General features: G+C 35.1%; 1 protein-coding gene across 1 annotated transcript in view; it reads left to right on the top strand.

Moving 5' to 3' along the window:
* The window catches only part of Orc2 (origin recognition complex subunit 2), a 93,884-nt gene extending 85,975 nt beyond the window's left edge, over positions 1-7,909 (top strand). Inside the window, exons 11-12 of the mRNA XM_090412530.1 lie at positions 1,376-1,494; positions 7,344-7,909. Coding sequence (XP_090268656.1) covers positions 1,376-1,494; positions 7,344-7,433 — 209 coding nt within the window. The 3' untranslated portion in view covers positions 7,434-7,909. The remainder of the gene's footprint in view (positions 1-1,375; positions 1,495-7,343) is intronic.
* Positions 7,910-22,223: the final 14,314 nt, after the last annotated feature.

The following is a 22,223-nucleotide window of genomic DNA, read 5'->3' as shown; positions in this document are numbered from 1 at the left end:
CTCAGGGTTTTACAACTGAATGTGAGTTATCCAGTTTCATATGAAACTGACAGAGTTTTTCATTCCAGGCAAATTCACCAGAACACGTGCAATTTACTAATGTAGCAGACAATGCAGATAGGATTAACTACCCTATCATAAGCTGTATCAGAATTTCTAAGATGCCATTGAGCCTAACACGAAAGAGAATGTGGATGGATTGAATCAGTTACTGCTCTGATCATTAATATGAATACTTAAATAAACAGAATAAACTAAAGTTGAAAATGAATGGAAACGAACACTTCAACCACTGAAGCAGTAATTCATGATTGTGGATGATTTCAAAGAATTGAATAGCTGTGTGCAGCTAAGTTCTGAAAAATACATTTAATTGTATGTTTTGGTTGAAATAGAGTAGTTTTAGCTAATGCAAAAAAAATTTTTTTTGACTTGGTGATATTATTATCATCATTACGTGATGCTTCCAGGGAGTTCAAAGACTCATCAAGGGAGGGTACCACTCAATTCACCAACTACAACGAACTGCAACAATCATCATCAACACCAATGCCATCTATTCCCTGCCACTAGTATTTTCGCAGACAATCACAAACATCCGTGCCCATGGCAGGATTCTAACCTGCAGCCTTTTGGCTGGAGAGCTGATACACTGACCACTCGGCAAACAAAACTGGCAATATATTACAATATTTGGACGAGCATATATTATATCATCATCATCATCATCAATTTCCTGATATGTATCCCAAGGGCTGTTCAGGGTAACTATGACAGCACTACATGATTAAGTTTGCATTATTATCAATCTCCTATTCACAATTTTCCTCTAAATCAGTCTATTACTTGTAAGCACTCCGATATTGTCATATCTAACATTTCATTTTTCTAAGGCAGTTCTGACTGAATCGATTCACCTAAACCTTGGTCTTCCTCTGGGTATCTTTCCTGCCATTTCCTGTTTAGGTGACCATACCACCTTAGATTAGCTCTGCTTACACATTCTTGAATACTAATAATTCTAAAAATGAAGATAATTCTAATATTTTCATTTTTAATATGATTATGCCATTGATGCCATTAGTTCACTACCGTAATTTTTCTCAGAACCCTCATATCTGTGGTCTCTACTCTTTGATCAAGTGCTGTATTTCTAACTTAAAACTGGTTTGAACACTGTCTTGTATACTGCTAGTTTAGTGTTTTGGCTAATTCCCCTCTTATTCCATATAAATGTTTCAGCTGGCTAACCACCACACGAGCTTTGCTTATTCTGTTGTCTATTTCCAGACTCTTGATTAAACTTTTTATTGTTGTGTGTAGTTTTCATTTAAAATTTGTAATTGTTATAGATTTATATTTCTGATCACAATAGGAATGTCATTTCAAGAGTGCTATCAACGATGTCGGGAAGCTTTTCTAGTCAATAGTGATCTTACTATGAGGGCCCAGTTAACAGAATTTCGTGACCATAAGTTACTTAAATCTCGTAAGGTAAGGAATAACCTTTCTGCAACTTTTTTGAATTAGTTAACATTTTACAAAAGAATGGTGATTTAAATGCAAATATTTATGGACAAAAAAAAAAATTAAGAAATAGCAATAAAAATGGTGTTGAATAATTGAAGTGTAAAGTTTTTGTTTGGAATAAACAACTTTCATGTAAGTGTTGTATAGATCACATGCATGCGACCTGTAATTAGCTCTTGTCACGTGTGTTGAAATTTGGCTACATCGTATCTAATTTTGTCTTTAACTCTTTTTTGTTAAAGACCAAATTATTATGATTTAAATTATCATATTGTCTCAATTAACCCCATAGAAAAAATTTAAGGGTGGACAAAAAATTTAAGGTCATCAGTTGGCTAGGAAATTGCTCCTTTTCTACTCCTCCAGATATTTGGGAAATGGATATTTAAAATTTGTTACACAGCACAGGAGTGTCCTATCAAGCTGGAAATGATATGATGTGGAAAAGCATAATTTTCTAACATGTAAAAAAAAGGGTGGGGGTGCTTAAAGGTCAAAGCTGGATAATTGAGAGGAGACCTCTACATAGTCTTAGAATTGACCCCAGGGATTCTGACCTAATGCCTAATCCTCACCTTCTTGTAGGGCACCCTGTTGTCTACTTGGATACTGAATGAACAAGGATGGGCTGGTAATTTGGGGTTTAGCCGACCAAATTGTATTCTTATTGGCTTAAACCACAATATAAAATGATGGTACAACATGACAGAATTTCATGCCAACTGGGGCACTGCCTGGTTAGACAAGACCAAGTTTCTGCCAAGGAACCAGAGCAAACAGCAAAAAGTCAGCTATTGGAACAAATCCTAAAACACATTCCAACTCAACATCACCAGAGTTCAAGATCAGTACTATCAACATAGAAGCCTGAATGGCAAAGAAATTAAGCTAGCTGAGGTTGGATAAGTACCAGATCGACATAATAGAGTGACTGAAACAAATAAGACAAAAACTGGTGAGATGTTTCTGAGCAGTAAATACAAAATGTCATATTCAGGCAATGGCAATCAAGAAAAAGGAGTAGCTAGTATTCAACACTAAATATGAGGCTAATCTTGAATGGCTGGCAATATCAAGTAGAGTGATGTGGGCAAATATCAGAATGAGACTTATTTGTGCCTATGGTCCCACAGAAGGTTTTACTAAGGTAGAAGTGGAGGAATTTTTTGAGGCTTTAGAGAAAGCAACTGACGCAGTGAAAAAGGAAAAGTTGGTCCTTTTTAAAGAAAGCACATCAAAGAGTATAGCTAATAATATTGGCAAATCCCTCTTGGATTTCTGCTCAGGACATGGGCTGGCTATTATTAACACCATGTTCCAACATAAAAATGTGCATGAAATCACATGGAGAGAAGAGGCAAGGAATAAGGAAAGTCTCATTGACTATGTTATTGTAGGTAGTGATGTTTTCTTACTGGTTCTGCAGGACACTAGAATGTACAGAGGATTTGAAATTGGAAGTGATCACCATTTAGTTTTGCTTGCGCAGGATAAAATTGAATTTTATATTGAAAAGTGGAACATGTAAGAAAGTTTTAAACTGAATTAAAGTTGAACAGCTCTCAGATGTGAACTGTAGACTAAAATATACAAACATTATTGAAGAAAAAATGAAAGAGTTTGAGAACAGAAACCAAACCTTGGAGATTCAGTGGCAAATCCTGAAGAAAACATTGATTAATTCAGCCAGAGAGGCATGTGGTAAGGTTGTCTGCAAGGAACTCCATGGTAGACACAGGAAATTAAAGAGGCAGTGAAGGAAAAGAAGAAAGCTCATCAAACGTTCCTGGCAAATAAGTCAGCGTGTCTTACCAAATTCATGGGAAAACTTTGGTAAGACCATAGAAAATAAATATCAAGAAGGTGGCAAGATATTCTGCAGGTTGTTGAAAAAGCTCAGAAATAGTGGAAAGAGTGGTGAAAGGAATTAGAGATGATAAACATGACATGAAAATAGGAGAAAAGATATCCTTCAGGTATGGAGTAATTACTTTGAAAAATTGCTAAATGAAACAATCAGTGACAGCACTGGTTAAAAAAAAAAAAACACTCAACAGGCATGCAAAAAGGAATACATATCCATACTTGAAGTAGAAAAAGCCATCAAAAGCTTGAAATGTGGAAAGGCAGTTGGAATAGATGATATTTGATCAGAAATGTTCAAGTATGAAGGTGGAGGTATAAAAGTCTTATAGTGGCTGCACTTCATAGTTCAGAAAGCCTGGACAGAGGGACAAATTCCAGATGATTGGAATAGAGCTCTCATAGTACCCATATGTAAAAAGGGAAATAAAACTGAATGTGAAAATTACAGAGGTATTTCCCTAAGTGTTCCTGATAAGATTTATGCAATTATACTTTAGAAATGGATGAGAAGGATGGTGGAAGGGAAGCTTGATGAAGAACAAGCTGGATTTGGGCCAAATAGAGGCTGTCAGGATCAGATTTTTTTTAAGACAAATAGTTGAGAAATCATAGAAGTATAACAAATATTTGTATTTAAGTTTTGTAGATCTGGAAATGGCATATGCAAGGTGCAAAGAGAAAAACTATTCAAAATGCTACAATTGTATGGTGAAATGGGGCATTATATCAAGCAATACTCAGTCTTTATTTGAGTTGTAAGTTTGCAGTTAGAATTGAAGTACAGGAAGATGGTTGATGGTTTAATGTTAAATGTGGTGTCAGAAAATTATTTACGTTATCCCCTCTGTTATTTATTATCTATATGGATCACATTATGAAGGAAAGTTGTATTAAACCTGATATCAAAATTGGAGATATTAATCTCAGCTCTTTACTTTATGTGGATGATGTTATACTTCTAAATAAATCTGGTAAGTCTGCAAGGTTCCCTGACTAAATTGAGTAACTCTTGCAATAGATATGGTATGAAGGTCAGCAATAACAAGACATAATTAAATTAGGTAGAAGCATTGAAAATATCAACTGCATTGTTAATGCAGAAGCTATAGAACAAGTAAAACATTTCAGCTACTTAGGCACGATTTTTAGCGAAGATGGTAAATTAAATATGGAAATAGACAACAGAATCAACAATGCTAGTATGGTATGAAGTCAACTGAATAAATTTATATGGAATAAGAGAGAAATTAGTCAAAACACTAAATTAGCTGTATACGAGATAGTGTTTAAGCCAATTTTAACTTATGGATCTGAGAGCTGAGTCAGAAGTAAAATACTAAAGACTGCAGATATGAGACTCCTGAGAAAGATTAGGGGCATGAACAGATAGCATCAATGGCAATGTCATATTAAAAACGAGGATATTAGAAAAGAACTTGACATTGTCAGCATCTAGAAATGCATTAGCAGAGCTAATCTCAGGTGGTATAGGAGAGGGAAGATTAGCAAAACAAGTGTCCTCTGCCAGGTTGACAGGGAAAAGACCGAGAGGAAGACCGAGATATAGGTGGATTGATACAGTGAAAAGTGCCTTAGAAGATAGAAATATAAGATCTGATAATATTAGTTTTGACAGGTAACAGACTCATTTGAAGGAAAATTGTAGATAGGAAGTTAATGATGTAAATTTCTCATGTAGTACTGTCATATCCTCTACACTCCTGAGGGTACATGGCTGGAATTTAATTAAAAATTATGATGAATCTATATTGGTAGTTACTAATTAGCTTCTCCAGGTGTTGAAGAAATTGATTATAGATAATCCCCATTACTTCAGACATCGTGGATGCAAGAGCAATAAGTCAGTAGGTTTGATGGTAGATGCTTATCTCCCTTTCTGGAACTGGCTAAATATGGGCTTGCTTTCATGCTGTGTGTGGGGGGAGGGAGGGGGGGGGGAGGTGTTTAGTGGGGGAGTATGCCAGCTAAATATAATATTTTAAAAATTATAAACAACAGGTGTTTATTCAGGAGCACGTCTCTTTTAGGTATTTTCCTTGGTTTTGATATGGAGCATGAATTTTGAACATAATGAGGAATGAAGATCCTGAGAAGTATCTGGATCTGGAAAGAGGAAACAATAATCTGACCATGGAAAGGAGAAGTAAATATCTCAGATGTTGTTGCTTGCATTACTATGGTGCCAAAGGATATAAGGGTGTGAATGGCTGAGGGGGGGGGGGGTGCTCCACTAGAAATGCAACTCTAGGATGAGTAAAAGAAGAGGAGGGGTTACATCAACGGTGCACCTGGAAGGAGAATTAAGGAAAGATCTTGAATGGTGGGTGAGTGGAGATGATGGTCAAATATTTCAGTTGGTAGATGAACAGTTTTCTTCGATCATTTGTACCAGCAAATACGTCGGCCTCTCTTCCAGCTAAGTCACAGAACTGAGAAAAAAAAGCTGATTGAAGTTGCGATCATTAAAGTTACCAAGGAAGATGTCTTCATTGTTGGGGTAATTTGGTTGCAGGGGATTAAGTTTAATGGATATGAAATCGAAATCAGAATGATTTTCAGAATTTGGGAGAGTGGTAGATAAAGCAGATAAATGTACATAATGGGACAAAAAAATCTTAAGCCACTGAAAATCAAAAAGAGGAGATTCAACTAATTTTGACATCCTCTGGCAAAGAATATCACACTGCATAAAAGCATATGTACTATACCAGCATTCTTCAACCTTTTTTATACCTGTGGACTGGGAAAAATAGGAGAAATATTTCGCGGACCGGCTGACGGCTAAGACAAAAACACAAAACCAATGTAGATAGTATTTTATTTATTAAATCCAATGTTATGAAATTACAATTTTTAGCTAGTGCGACATCTGCTGCTGCTTAGAGGTTAGAAAATTCGATATACGTGGCTGGAGCATTGTTTCTGAGAGAAGAAGAAATTTTTGGCGGACTGGCAGGAAGGGGGGGGGGTGATTTGGTTTAGTTTAATCCCCAGAGCAGCACCCAATCTTCAAAATTTGAAGATTGGATGCTGAGGATTGGAAGCTGCTCTGGGGACTAAACTAAACCAAATCACTTCAACACCCCCCCCCCCTTCATTAAGCAAAATAGCGGTGCACTTGGGCAGCAGGATTATGCGCTATCTGATTGGAGAGCCTTCTAAATGCATTGCCATCAGGTTCAGTCCCACACTATCTGGAAGTATTTTTATACCACCCTTGAAGGGTATTGCTTGCATGCATTTTTGAAGATTGCAAGGACAGAAACAGGAAACTCTGCTTTCTTTACCAAATGATTTCAATTCCCAATAAACAAGTGCTGATGTTTCATTGGACAATGAAGGTCATCTACAACCTTTCAAATGATGAATATTATTAAGATGATCTGATATATGTGAAATATCTTAATGATATTTATTTTAAATTCATAATGGTATTGCCTGATGTGAGACTGCCATTCTTATTAGAGGCTTGAGGTGACATAGACATCATATGTTTGATCTATAAAGCAGAGTTTCTGGATCATCTGGATGGGATTCATATAAAAAAAAAAAGTTACCCAATCTTTCTCTGACTTTTATTAAAATACCGTTGGACATAACTTTTCTGAAATTTTCTCTAAGAGCATATACTGGTTTTCTTTCCAGAACCTTTCACTATGACTTATTTTCTTATTCATTTTTAATTTTTTTGAGTCCACTACCGAGGAGTTCTTATTTTGAGATGTTCTATATGTGTATATGCAGTACTTTAAAAAAAAAAAAAAAATGAATATCATATGCATGCTGTAAAATTTAAAACTGCATTTTCACACTGAACATTTCAGTAAATATGTATTTTTAATTAACAGAATAGCATAGAAAATTGTTCTTACATTTTGCTATTACAAAACTAATTATGTTGACCGAATACTTTCATTAATATTTAGTCTTCTGATGGTGTTGAGCATCTTTATATTCCTTTGGATGCTGCCACATTGGAACAGTTTCTTGAACAGCATGAATCAGAGAAAGGTTGATAATCTGAATTCTTAATGAAATATCTGTGTGCCTTATGAAATGTATGTATAAATTATTACTTTTATTGATAATGAAGAGATTATTGATTGAAGATAAAATATTTTTGTATAAAATGTGATACTGCATTGTATAAAAATATTATCGCTCTATATTTTTATATTGCTATCACAATTTTATTGGAATTTTACGAGTTTATTTTTAATCAGTTTACTTATTTGATTTAGATTTAGCATTTATTGAGAGAGGTTTTGAGATGTAAAAGACTGTTTATCATTTGTAGAATAAACAGCCTTAAAATTGTGATCTTTCTGAATAAATATCAGAGATGATTAAAAATATACTGTAAAAACATTTCTGTTTATTAAAAAAAGAAAAATAAAAGTATGTAAAAAAATGAAATTCACAAATTGTAAAATATTAAATTACATGTGTGGAATTAATGGTCAAATAAATATTGTTTTTGTTTAAACATAAACTTTTGCCATAGATGTTTTCCCACTCAAAACCTGACACTTATGTGGGAGAGGTGCAAAAGCTATATTTGCTTTCACATCATTACCACATTATTTTCCAACTACTGTATTATATTTAAACTTCTAAATTTACTCGCAAAATTTTTGAAAAATGATTTCAATTTTATTACATTCATCACCAGACTTTGCTGTTGCATTCTATTTGATAGGCAGCAGCATTGCTCTGTCAGTCACTTTCAAGAACAAATACCACTAGTAGTTTTATCTTGGAAGGAGAGTTCCATATGGCTTTCTGACATTGTAGTTTGAACTGTCTCAAACTATTCTGTGTTTCTGGGCTGCTTTTTCTTAATAAAAGATATAAAAAATTGGAATGATTACTTTTAAATGGACATTAATACATTCCCTTTAAAGGAACATGTTTTTAACCTCTATTAATAAAGATTAAAACAAAACATGTAAATACACAATAGCTGTAAATAGGGTTATTGAAAATAAGTTGTGACAGACAAATATGCCCAACTCAAAAAAAAAATACATATATATATATAGTAGGTGGGATGGGAAAATAAACAGATATTTTTATTGGAATATAACAATACATTATCAGTGTAGGTAAAAAGCACAAGCAATTCAAACAAATTAGAATGCAGCAATCATTTAACTGATAAAGGCAAGAGTCCCTGTAAGCAGGATAATATCATGCAATTGAAACTGGAATAATTATAAAACGAATAAAAAAATATATATAAGATCTGATAATTTTGGAGTCTTGATAGGTAACAGTGATTTGGAGGAAAATTGTAGATAGGAAGTTAGTAATGATGTAAGTTTTTCATGTAGTACTATCATATCCTGTACACCCCTTGTGAGGGTACATGTCAGGAATTTGATGATGATAATTATGAAACAATAAATTAAATATATTTACTAAGGATAAGAATCTTCCAAACTTTAGGAATGGATGTTGAAAGTTTATTTTTCACTTGGTTAGAGTATAATAAATTTAATTTAATCCTTTATCCAACTGTGAGCAAACAAAGTTTGCACCTGAACGTATCTTCAGGACTGGGGTAAGGTGGTACAACACCAGGGCAACTCGTTGCAAAGGTGGAGTGAGCCTGGTATCTCAACTTGGGCCTGGCTCCCACTGAAGAGACCTCAATAAAGGTCGAAACTAGTTTGGGTAGTGGCCCTTCCCTTAATGCATAACATTAGACATATCCACAAGGAGATGTGTTTTGCATTATAGGAGATACTGAGACAGGAGTTGTTGGTAGCTTGCTCCACCTTTGCAACGAGTTGTCCTGGTGTTGTACCACCTTACCCCAGTCCTGAAGATACTTTCAGGTGCAAACTTTGTTTGCTCACACTTGGATAAAGGATTAAACTAAATTTATTATATTTTAGGAATGGATATGCTATCATTTCTGCTTAAATTAAGACAGTGTAACAATGCTTCAGAGGCTCTCTTTGACATCATACAAGCCATGCCAGAATCGATATAAAAATTGATTTCACATCCCCTTTACCAATGTCTGTTGTATAAACATTAACATAAACATATTCATCACCATCACTTGTAATTATCTACAAACCAAATCACCTATTCTTCAGAGAAACCCAAATTGCAGCTAAGGTCATTCACCCATTTTGCATCTGCCTTATTTGACCTCCTGACCTTGAGAATGCATTCAGACAGTTCCGGAACAGGTCCCAAGCAGCATTGATCTCCTTTCCATCCAATTCCTTATTCCATGATATAGCTGCAAACTCTTTCCTGAGCTTGTCAAAAATTAGCAGTCTTACAGACCCACATATATCCCTTTCTCATAGAAGATTTCACATAGCTGGCCACTACCCAATTAATCACTTCATGGTCACATTCACCAACGGGAGACACCTTGTTTTGCAATAACATCCTATGATGAGATAATCAAATCCAAGACTCTTGATCCCTATGTAAAATACATGGAACTTTCAAGCCACTTCAGGCCTCCAATGGGTGGGGCAGTGGTCTCACACTGGGCAGTAAAATTCATTTCCCACTTAAAAGTTTATTCAGGAAATTCATTTCCCACTTAAAAGTTTATTCAGGAAATTCATCTCCCACCTAAAAGATGTCCCTCAAAAACTCGAGAGAGGGATTCATTCTCTTTGTCCCCAGATGCTGCTTCATTTCAATCTATATTACCATAATGATCATCCTTTTCTTATTAGCTACATCAATTTGCCTATACATTTCCTTCTCACTGCACTTCACATTACCAGGTCTATAGTAATACCTATCTAGTTATTTTATTTTGTTCGCCTCCACCTCACACCATACTGCTTCAAAACTGCTAACACTATTTGCTCCTTGCATCTCCGCTTTATATGGGAATTATTCCTCTACTACCATCAACAGTACCTCCTCCACACTTTCTGTCTTATCTAACTTCATGAAAAACTCATCCATCTCTATTCCTGTTAGAATATCATTCTTATCTAATCATGTCTCACTTATTCCATCAATTTTGGGGCAAATATACTCTAATACTACTCTAATTTAATTTCCTTTATTTCAAATACTTCTGGCATTTGTAAACATACATACTAGCTAATTTCTGGTTCCATAACAAGTTCCACCATCCCCACTTCTCAGATATGACCCCTCCCCAGACACTTTTCTGTATCATCACTAATCTTACACCTCTCTTCAGATCTGTTTGTTTGTTTCCTCCACACCCCCTGATCTTGATATCTTTTTAACCAGTTCTCCTCCTGAATACACTATAGAGATCACTTCTCCTCCCAGTAACTTAGATCACAGATAACTTAGCTTGCACAATCTGTGCAAGCCTCCTCTCACAAAGAATGCCTTCACTCCAACCACTCCCAATCTCATATCCTTTGGCACTATAAAATTACCACTACCAAACTTTTTCTCTTCTTTTCCATGGTCATCCATCTTTTTTCTGCTCTTCTAATCCAAATGCCTGCTCTTAGTGAGTCACAGAAATTATCTTCACTGGCATGAAAGCCTTCATCCCCCATTCTACCCAAAGTTCTTGTCCATTTTCCAAGCCCTATTCAACAGAGGTTACACCAAAGCAGTTGCTTCATACTCAGCCTGTGCTGAAGCACATGATAAATGCAAACGACTAACCATCAGAAAATCTAACTTCATAAAGGCCAATAGCAGAAAACTCACTTCCTGTCAAAATGGAAGTGATGCCCACCCAAAGAGGAATCATAAGAATACTAAACAACTTGTACACCAAAATGTCTTCTAGTCCTCATTGTTCCAACTGTACTCAAATATTGTGCTTCAGAGTTAACACCCATCCTTTATCATCTCTACAATCTTCTACATTTAAGCTGGCATTTATATATGCCAACCCAATCAAAATCACAACTGACCTCTTATCCTACATCATGACATTTCCAGGACTTTGATCATGTTTGGTGTTGAGACCTGGTAAGCAAATTGCAATCCTTTGGTATATCTGCCATCCTCAGTAATTGGATAGCCAGCATTATCTCTGGTTGTTCACTTTGTCATGGTGGATGGCATCATCTCTTCAAGCTTCACAGGCAGGAGCACCTCAGGACTTAGTTCTATTACCTACCCTCATTCTCCTATACATAAATGATAACCTACTCTATATTACTGCTAATCCTGTTCACAGTTTTGCTGATGATAATATACTCCATTCATCCTACTCATCCAACAAACCATGTAGTGTTGAGGCATTCCATGCTGCAAGATCATTTAAAACCAGTAACTTAAACACTGTTCTTCATACTATTCTTCAATGGGATAACCTGGTCACCTTCATTGTCACCAAAAAGCAGTCATATCTTTTTTATCTCAAAAGGGATCTCAGCTCACCTACCCTTACTTTTCAGTAATTTGCAAATCACCAGATAGGATCAGATCTCTCTCTCTCTCTCTCTCTCTCTCTGCTTGTACTGATATTTACCTCCAGCCTCTCCTGGTAAAAACGTATTGCATCAATAGCTTCTTCAGCCTCTAAAAAACTATTCTCTTCTACTCAAGATACTGTTTTTTAACTCATTGTGCTAACTCTATAAAAATCTCAAATCTACCCATCCTTTGAATACTGTTCACATGTTTGAAGTGATACACATGTGGTACACAATAAATATGTGGAGAGTGTATGCTTATAACCTTCCTAAAAATTCTTGATGCTGTCCAAATGGCAGCAATTCAGCTCATAGATGATCATTCTCTCTCTCAAAGATTCACCATTTCAAATTTGTCTTTTCTACAGGAATGTCCATGGTTACTGCTCCACTGAACTGACCATCATTCCTTTACTTTCTGTTGAAGCAGAAGCTGTCCGACATTCCTTTTCAGTCCAACTGCAAACACACTGAATCTACTTCTTGTCTTTCTCTCTCATTTCATCTACTTCTGTCCTTTGAAACAGCCATCCTCATGAAGTACTCTCAAAATAACTGGCAACTCTTCAAAACAAAATGTCAATAAACTTCTTTTCCAAGCCTCTCCTGTTTCTCACATGTGGCACTGATGTATTTATAGATTCTCATACCACTCATGTATAGAATAAAGAAATATATCAGTATGTAAAAGGTTCAACTCAACATGGAGCTTTTTATACATCTCAAAATTGAATGAAAGTATATGTGAGAGAAATAAGAAACTATTCATTTACACTTATTACGCTTGTATATACTGTGTTTACTAAATGAATTTGAAATTTCTGTAGGTATTTGTTTAAATTACTTAATTTAGTTTAATATTTGGTAATTTTTGATTTCAGATGTAATCCTTTAATATAAGGTTTGTGGTTATTAATAGCTTTATCTAAGGAAGAATCTGGCTAGCATTTTGCATTAACCACCATACCAGCCTTGATGTGCATATGTAGATCCATAATTACGTGGTTGTGAGGTGTCCATTGAAGTCAATATATAGCTTGGATATTATAGAAACATAGTTATAAAGCATATATATGTCTGATATATTTTATCTGTGTGACTATTAGCATAGTTAAGGGTAATCTGAATCATTCCTACTATAGTATGGATGAAATTGACTAGTTGCAGTCTGATCAAAACCTTAAAAGGACTTAATTTGCCTATACATGGCAATTTTGCTATAGACTTTTCAGCTTTGTGTGGGTTGATATTACACACAACTAACTACAGAATAATATGTATGCCACAATAAAATAAATTTATTATGTAAATATTTCTTCTTACATATCATAAGACATCATCAGTACAAACAGCAAACAACAATAAGAAATTGAGTAAGAAAACAGTAGAGCATGCTTAAAGTGGAATCTCTGTAACAGCTGTGTTGTGTAAGCAGGTTTTATCCTTATAAGGATTTCATTAGATGACATGCAGATTACTGTGTACAGATTTGGTTAGTTAGTTTTTAATGTGATGTGGAAATACCAGAAGAGATACGAAGTTTTAAGTAAGGTAATGGAAATGACTTCTATTGGGATTTATTGATCAAGTATTTTTAGAACAATACCAACTAGTTTCACCAACTGAGGCTGTTGGCATCTTCAGGGTACATAAATGATATAAGGCACTTAAAACTAAAAAGTTACAGACTATAAATCAACCGATTCTAATTATATTTGACAAAACCGAACGTGTACAATACATGCATAGCATGTGTATGATCTCACTTGTTATTTAGGAACGTTCTATATTGGCACTATAATTCAGTTCTTGTATGTTTAGAGATCTAATAAAGGTTTTCCAGATCTCGGGTAAGATTAATCCTTGGTTCCTGTTAAGGTTTTGTACAGAACAGGCAACTGTGGTGGCTTCTTTAATAATTTGGGAGTGGAAATCATCCTCTATGTATGGAATGAACTTTTATCCCACTCTATGATATGGTTAGTTCTTGAGAAATGAAAAGATAAACCCGATTTTTCTTCTCTATTATTATTAACATCTCCAATGTTATTCCCTTTGTCTAATCTCAAGGCTTCTTGAAGTCTGGCTGATATAATTTAAACCGCACGAGCAGGGTACGTTGTAAACTCCAGCATATTTGAAGAAAGGATGGCTGTCTTTTGGAGATCTTAAGAGTTGCCTAATTGTTTCTGTAGGTTTAAAAGTCGCTCTTATTCTATGGGGTTTGAGGAGTCTTGCAACCTCATTAGAAACTGTCCCCACGTATGGAATGATGATTGTAGAAATATACTGTGTGCCGTCTCGTTGTCTTTGTGGGGGGTCAGAGAAAAGTATTTTGTGGATGAGTCTCCGAGGGTAGCCATTCATGGTGAGGTTGTTAGTTATCAGTGATAATTCATCTTGGAAATCTTGTTGATCTGTTGTAATGCGGAAAGCTCGCTTTTTCAGCATGTGTACAATGCTAAGTTTCTGAGAAATGTGGTGGGAGGAGCAAAAGTGCAAATAATATCCTGTATTTGTGGGTTTGTTTTCGGCAAACTAAGAGGCTGAGATGACCATTTGTTTGCTTCTTAATTAGGGTGTCCAGAAATGATAATTGGTTATCTTTTACAAGATCTAGAATGAATTTGATTGTATGGTGTAATGAGTTGATCTTGTTTAGAAAATCAAACAGGTCCTTTTTTGTGTTGTTCCAAACAATGAAAATATTGTCTACATATCTCCACAATACTGTGGGTTTAGGGTCTACTTGATATAAAATTTTACTTTCAAGATTCTCCATAAAAAGATCAGCACAAGATGGTAAGAGAGAGAGAGGGCTACCCATTGCAAGGCCAGTCAATTGCTGATATATGGTTTTATTCCATAAGAAAAAGTCTCATCCACAAAATACTTTTCTATGACCCCCACAAAGACAATGAGACGACACGCAGTATATTTCTACAATCATCATTCCATACATGGGGACAGTTTCTAATTTGGTTGCAAGACTCCTCACACCCCATAGAATAAGAGTGACTTTTAAACCTATAGAAACGATTAGGCAACTCTTAAGATCTCCAAAAGACAGCCATCCTTTCTTCAAATATGCTGGAGTTTACAACATACCCTGCTCGTGCAGTTTAAATTCTATCAGCCAGACTTCAAGAAGCCTTGAGATTAGACAAAGGGAACACATTGGAGAGGTTAATAATAATAGAGAAGAAAAATCAGGTTTATCTTTTCGTTTCTCAAGAACTAACCATATCATAGAGTGGGGTAAAAGTTCCATTCCTTACATAGAGGATTTCCACTCCCGAATGATTAAAGAAGCCACAGCAGTTGCCCGTTTTGTACAAAACCTTCACAGGAACCAAGGATTAATCTTACCTGAGATCTGGAAAACCCTTATTAGATCTCTAAACACACAAGAACTGAATTATAGTACCAATTATAGAATGTTCCTAAATAACAACAAGTGAGCTCATATACACGCTATGCATGTATTATATGCATTCTTTTTTATCAAATATAATTGGAATCGGTTGATTTATAGTGTGTAACAGTTTTTTGCTTTAAGTGCCTTATATCAGTTATGTACCTTGAAGATGCCAACAGCCTCAGTTGGTGAAACTAGTTGGTATAACATAGTTGTTCTAAAAATACTTGATCAATAAATCCCAATAGAAGTCATTTCCATAGTTTTTGTGGTCAAGAAAATAACGTTTTAACATGAGTAAGGTAATTTTCCAGATATGATTGAGGAAGATCAGATCTCAGAGGGATTTATCAAAGGGATGGAAAGAAGGAAAATGAGAGAGAGATCATTCTGTAAACTGCATAAAAGTGTGATAAGTAGTAAAGTAGAGATATGGAGAGTGGTAGATAGATGATAGGAATGCACTGTCAGAGTGAGATGGTTGAATTTAAGATATGGTATAAGAAATATAGCTTTATCCCCAAGGGCCTAATCAATGACCATCAGCATGGATGCTGCCACTTTCAATCTACAACAGATCTCCTATCCATTATAACCCACCTATTTTTTGGATGCAAGCTTATGAAACTCATATGGTTGTTACCCTTGATATTTGCAAAGCATTTGATTGGGTCTGACATAGAGGCCTACTTAACCAAACTGACATTTTATAGTGTGCCTCCTGCCCTTTGCAATCAGATAATTCTTGTAGATAAACTTATACGTTGGGGATACATAACTGTCAGATTTTAGGGAAAGGTAATGTATACTATAATATTAATTAAAAAACTTTGATTCATACTTCCTATATTTCGGTAATGTTGCATTACCAACTTCAGGCAACATAAAAATAATGATATATGCACGCAGGCACTAATACTGAACAAGTATGGCTGAAGAAAACAACTGAAATCAGTCTTAGAGCCCTAAATTGGGTTGTCTTGGCTGATGTGGGCTAAAAATGCAAGCTTCCCATATTTGGGGCAGTCTCATTGTGAGCATTTCAAAAGTACTCCAAATAAAAGGAATGGTGATAAATTTATAGTAGTCCCTGTTATGGGGGGGGGGTGTTGAGGTTAATTGGTTTCAGTATTTTTTGGATTTTATGGGGGTTGTGTTGTAGCCATTGATTACAAAGGGGTTAAGAATATCGTTAAGTTCATTAGTAAGGGCATTGTTATCTGAACTGATTAATTTTGTCCTGTTATATAGGGTTTTTATAATCCGATATTGTTGGGGGAGTTGTTTTGAAGAAAAAGCCACGTGGCTTGGACACACTCCACAACTTCTTATCACACTTAAACAGTCAACATCTCAGGATTCAGTTTACCTTGGAAAAAGAAAACAATAACAATCTCCCTTTCCTAGACACTCTGATTACATGCCAGCCTGATGGATCCATGGCTCTCTCTGTTTACAGAATACCTACACATACAGGAGATACATTCACCAGCAATCACCCCCTCCCCCCAACAATATGGGATTATAAAAACCCTATATAACAGGGCAAAATTAATCAGTTCAGATAACAATTTAATTAATATTATAGTATATGTTGTCTTTCCAAAAATCTGACAATTTTGCAAATAATTTCCTCCGTAATCATTCATTACATGTTGTATTGGATGGTTTCCTCTTTTCAGATTCCTCACCACTGCTGGAGTATCTCAGAGTCTGCACTTTTACTCATGCTGTTCCTCCTATAGATTAATGATCTTCTTTCATTAGCCTTGCATTTTTGTCATAGTTTTGCTAATGCAATACACTCCATTACTTTCTTTCATTTGATAAACTTAGTAATGTACAATAATTTCAAGCTTTAAGATATTAACTAATGTTTTGAACTGATCCATTCTTCGATGGAGTGAAAACAAATGCATGAACTTTGTTGCTGCCAAGTATCACTGCACTTCTCTTTATTTTTGAAAATACTCAACTCTTTAGGCAAGATCAGGTTTAATCTTCAGCTGACCTCACATCTAGTCTTTTCTGTCAAAAAGACGTATATGTAGTCTTTTTAGTCTTCAAAAAAACAGTTTATCCTTGACTCTAGCCTCTCACAGTCACTTCAGTAACTTCTCACTGATCTTTTATACCTCTTCTATAGTTATTTTCATGAGCAATGTTCTGTCAAACTGGTCCCATCATTCCTTCTATCTTCTGTAAACCTGTAAGCACATCAACAGTTGCTAGTCAGTATCCATCCATCCATTACTGTCCAGCTTCAGGTCTATGAACTGAACTTCTCTTTCTCTTTTTTCATTCCATCGACCAGTTTTTAGGTCTTTCTCATACTGTTTACCCCAAAGTAACTGTGCCTATTTGAGAAACATATTCTTACTCCTTAATTCTTGTCCACACATGGCACTGATCTACTAATGGACTACACTGTGTAGAAGTATTTTTGACTGTCAGTTCAGTTTAATTCTGCACATTTATTCATCTGCACTACCAATTTGAGTGGATTAATTTCTACTCCTAAGTATTAGGAATAGAGAATTTGTGCAAATGGGGAAATACAGTAGTGTTCCTTATGAGAACATTTTTTCCAACAAAACTGACTTTTTTCATCTCAGTAGGTCCTCTCCCACCCTTTGTTAATGACTCATGAATTTATAAAAGAGTTTATAAATAAATTTTAGAGCATAATAATAATATGTAACAATTTTAAATAATATCTCTTCAATATTTTGAAATTTATCCAATAACGTTTTTTTTTTTGGGGGGGGGGGGCAAGTACTAGAGCAGCACAGTTTAATGCACTCTAGCCCTGGTATACCACTAGAAATACACTTAACGTCAATTAAAAAGCTGAACAAATCATCTGTTTTTTTATGCATTGTCCTGGTATGGCTAAAGCTAGGTATGTGTTAACATACTCAAAGGATAAAATGTTTGTAGCACTGATGCAGTAATAATTCAAGTTACTGAATTTTTCTGTCTCTCCAAAAACTCCATACATTAATAAAGAGACAATTTCATCTTTATTGTTCAGTGATAATTATTGATCTTGCATTCAGATTTACTTTAAAACAAATCCTTAGAGTAAGTGATACAACAGTTTTCATTAAGCTGTTTCAGAATGGTGAATACTGAAACTTTTATGGGTCTAAGTCCATCAGTATGACAAGCTTCTTAATTTGTTCAAACAAATGCAGTTTTGCAAGATATACAAACCCAGAGATGCATCCATTATTATAAGGAATCTCCATACAGTTGCTCACCATGGAAGATTTCATTCAGCCAGCATCGTACGTATCATACTAAACTCATTTGCACACTAATCATTCGCAGACATTGCATTTCGCTCACACATCACTCTCCATTAAAAAATCTATTTAATCAAAATTTTTATATCACTCTTCATCCCCCCTCTTTTCATCACACCTTCATATAACTTCCAAGTATGCTAAGAGATAGAAGATTTATAGTGACTATAGGTAATAAAACTAGCAGCGAAAGGAAGTTAAATAATAGGCTGCCACAGGGATCTGTTTTATCTCTGTTATTATTCAATCTGTATATATCTGATCTTCCTGTCACTACATCAAGGAAATTTTGTTATGCCTACGATATAACAATAACTACACAGCATAAATGCATAAGTCGTACAGAAGAAATTCTAAAAGCTTACTTAACTATTCTGGATGAATATTTTAAAAGATGGAGACTCTGTTTAAATAGGAGTAAACCAGTAATGTCTTGTTTTCATCTAAATAATAACTTGGCAAATGTGAAACTAAAAATTGAATTGAATGACACTATACTTCCATATAATAAATTCCCTAAGTACTTGGGAGTCACACTTGACCATTCTCTCACTTTCAGGCAACATCTTTCAAACTTGGCATATAAACTAAGGACATGTAATAATATCCTACAGAGACTCTGTGGCACCAATTGGGGTTCTAGAGCCTCTACTCTTCGGACAACAGCCCTTGCTTTGGTATTCTCCAGTGCTGAAAATAGCCCTCACACAAGGATTATCGATTCTCAATTGAACAATACCTTAAGATTAATTACAGGCTCTATTAGATCGACCCCAACATATTGGTTACCTCTTTTAGCAAGCATTATCCCTACAGAACTACGTAGATTGAATTCTTTAGTCTGTGAATTTCAAAAAATTGCTGGTAATTCGAACCTACCTGCATCAGGATCTCCCAACTCTTAACATCAATAGATTGAAATGTCGCCATCCATCACTACGAGCAGTAGAAGAACTAGTGCTAAATAATTTTAACCCTTTAACAAAGTGGGAAGAAACATGGAAGGAAAATATGAAAGAACATTTGCATAACATCTTTAAAGGTGATCAAATCATTACAGGATCAGATCTACTTTGCAAAACATGGACAGTACTAAATAGAATTTGGAAAAATCATGGCCTATGTGGAGATACTCTCTATAAATGGAACAGACAAAATCTACAGAATGTGACTGTGGTGCTCCACGACAGATTGTGCAACATATTGTAACAGAATGCATCTTCCATGCTTATCAGAATGACTGGAATGACTTTTTGCAAACAGCTCCTGAAGCTGTGACCTGGATTATGAACTTAGATCTGAATTTATAATGATATGTTTTTTTTTTCCTTACAGCATATTAAGACTTTTACTTTTAACTCTTATTTTAATTTTCAACTCCATAGATCAGATCTGTGTTTTCCTTCAAAGTTTTAACTTAAAATATTTTAAATTCTTCAATTCTGTTAATATATAATGACATCATGATTCTCTTTTTTAACATCATATTTTTGCCATGAGCTATGTATGTATGAATAACTTCCAAGAATGGCTTCTTGTTCCTCTCTCCAACACACAAACACACACACACACACTTGATTATGTATAATCTCTTACCAACTTAAACATTATCATATCACCTCTTTTCCACCCATCCATCAACCACACTACAATTATGTTTCTTTGGCTTCGGTCCATATCAACATTCCATAGTGCTGGTACTGCCTTAGTCACTTGGCACCTGCTCCAGAGTTTTCACATTATAATGAAAATCTATATTTAAATTTATTCCAGTTCATATGGGACCTGCCTGATTCATTATACAAATTGGAGAATTTTATCATCATCATCATCAAATTCCTGACATTTACTCTCAAGGAGTGTACAGGACCTTCTTATCAACACTTTTTCTCCAAATCAACTTGTTATCTGTCAAAACTCCAACATTATTAGATCTTATATTTCTGTCTTCTAAGGCAATTTTTACTGTATCAATCCACCTATATCTTGGTTTTCCTCTGGGTCTTTTTCCTGCCAACCTGACAGAGAACACTTGTTTTGCTAATCTTTCCTCTCGCAATCTATTTAAGTGACCATACCACCTGAGATTAGTTCTGCTAATGCATTCCTAGATGCTGACAATGTCAAGTTCTTTCCTAATATCCTAGTTATAGTATTGCCATTGATGCCATCTTTTCATGTCCATAATCTTTCTCAGGACTCTCATATCTGTCTGCAGTCTCTAGTCTTTGATCAAGTGTTTTACTTCTGACTCAGATCCATAAGTTAAAATTGGCTGAACACTGTCTCGTATACAGCTAATTTAGTGTTTTGACTAATTTCTCTCTTATTCCATATAAATTTATTCATTTGACTTCCTACCATACCATATCAGAATTGTTGATTCTGTTGTCTATTTCCTTATTTAATTTATCATCTTCACTGGAAATTGTGCCTAAGTAGCTGAAATGTTTTACTTGTTATATATGGTCTCCATTCATGATGCAGTTGATATTTTCAATCTTTCTGCCTATTTTCATTGTCTTTGTCTTTGTCTTATTATTGCTGATTTTCATACCAATTGATTACAACAGTTATTCAATTTAGTCAGGGAATCTTGTAGACTTGTACTGGATTTATTTAAAAGTATAACATCATCTGCATAAAGCAAAGAGCTAAAATTAACATCTCCAATTTTGATATCAGGTTTAATACCACTTTCCTTCATATTGTGATCCATATAGCTAATGAATAATAGAGCGGATAATGTATGTCCTTGTCTGACACCAGATTTAATATCAAACCATCTTCCTGTACTTTAATTCTTACGACTCAAATAAAGACTAAGTATACCTTGATATAATTGCCCCATTGACACAATATAACTGTAGCATTTTGAATAGCTTTTCTCTTGCACCTTGTCATATGCCTTATGCAGGTCTACAAAACTCAAATACAGATCTTTCTTATATTCCCACGATTTCTCAACTATTTGTCGTAAAGTGAAAATCTGATCCTGACAGCCTCTATTTGGCCTGAATCCAGATTGTTCTTCACCCAGCATTCATTCTACAATACTTCTTAACCATATTTCTTGTAGAAAGGCTTATACGTTGGTTACAATGATTATTAAACTTTAATCTATATTTCCAATATTTCAGCAACTTCACGTTGCCATCTTCAAAGGAACTTAAAATAAGACACGTACACACAGGCACTACATACAGTAAATGAGGAATGAAGCGAGGAAGCTATTGTTTCTCCTAAAAGTCCTGATGGTGCCCCCTAGCAGGCTATGTAGGTATTATTGGCATTTGGGCTGAAGGTCTCCTGATTTTTGTGTCTTCCAAATTTGGGGCAGTCTCATGCAACCAAATTTGTTGAGGTTTGGCATGTTTCTTAGGGCTGAGGCTGATTCCATGAAAAGTCTTTCAAATTTGAACTTGCTTCGGTGTTTACTATTTCTTTGTTTTTCTTCATTTCTCATTCAAAGCTCTCCAGGAAATGAAGAAAAACAAACAAATATTAATACGTTGATGATGTGTTCACTATTTGGCCACATGGCTCTGATACACTCCTCTCCTTCTTAACACACTTAAACAACCAACACCCCAGAATCAAGTTCACCCTGGAAAAAGAGGAAAACAACAGCCTCCCTTTCCTAGACACACTAGTCACCCGCCAGCCTGATGGAACCTTGGT

This window comes from Typopeltis vanoorti, chromosome 23 (assembly GCF_054136105.1).
Source record: "Typopeltis vanoorti isolate ZY-2024b chromosome 23, IOZ_Tvanoo_1.0, whole genome shotgun sequence".
Classification (NCBI taxonomy): Eukaryota; Metazoa; Arthropoda; class Arachnida; order Uropygi; family Thelyphonidae; genus Typopeltis; species Typopeltis vanoorti.
The sequence above is the reverse complement of the archived record's forward strand: the minus strand, read 5'-3'. Positions and strand labels throughout refer to the sequence as shown.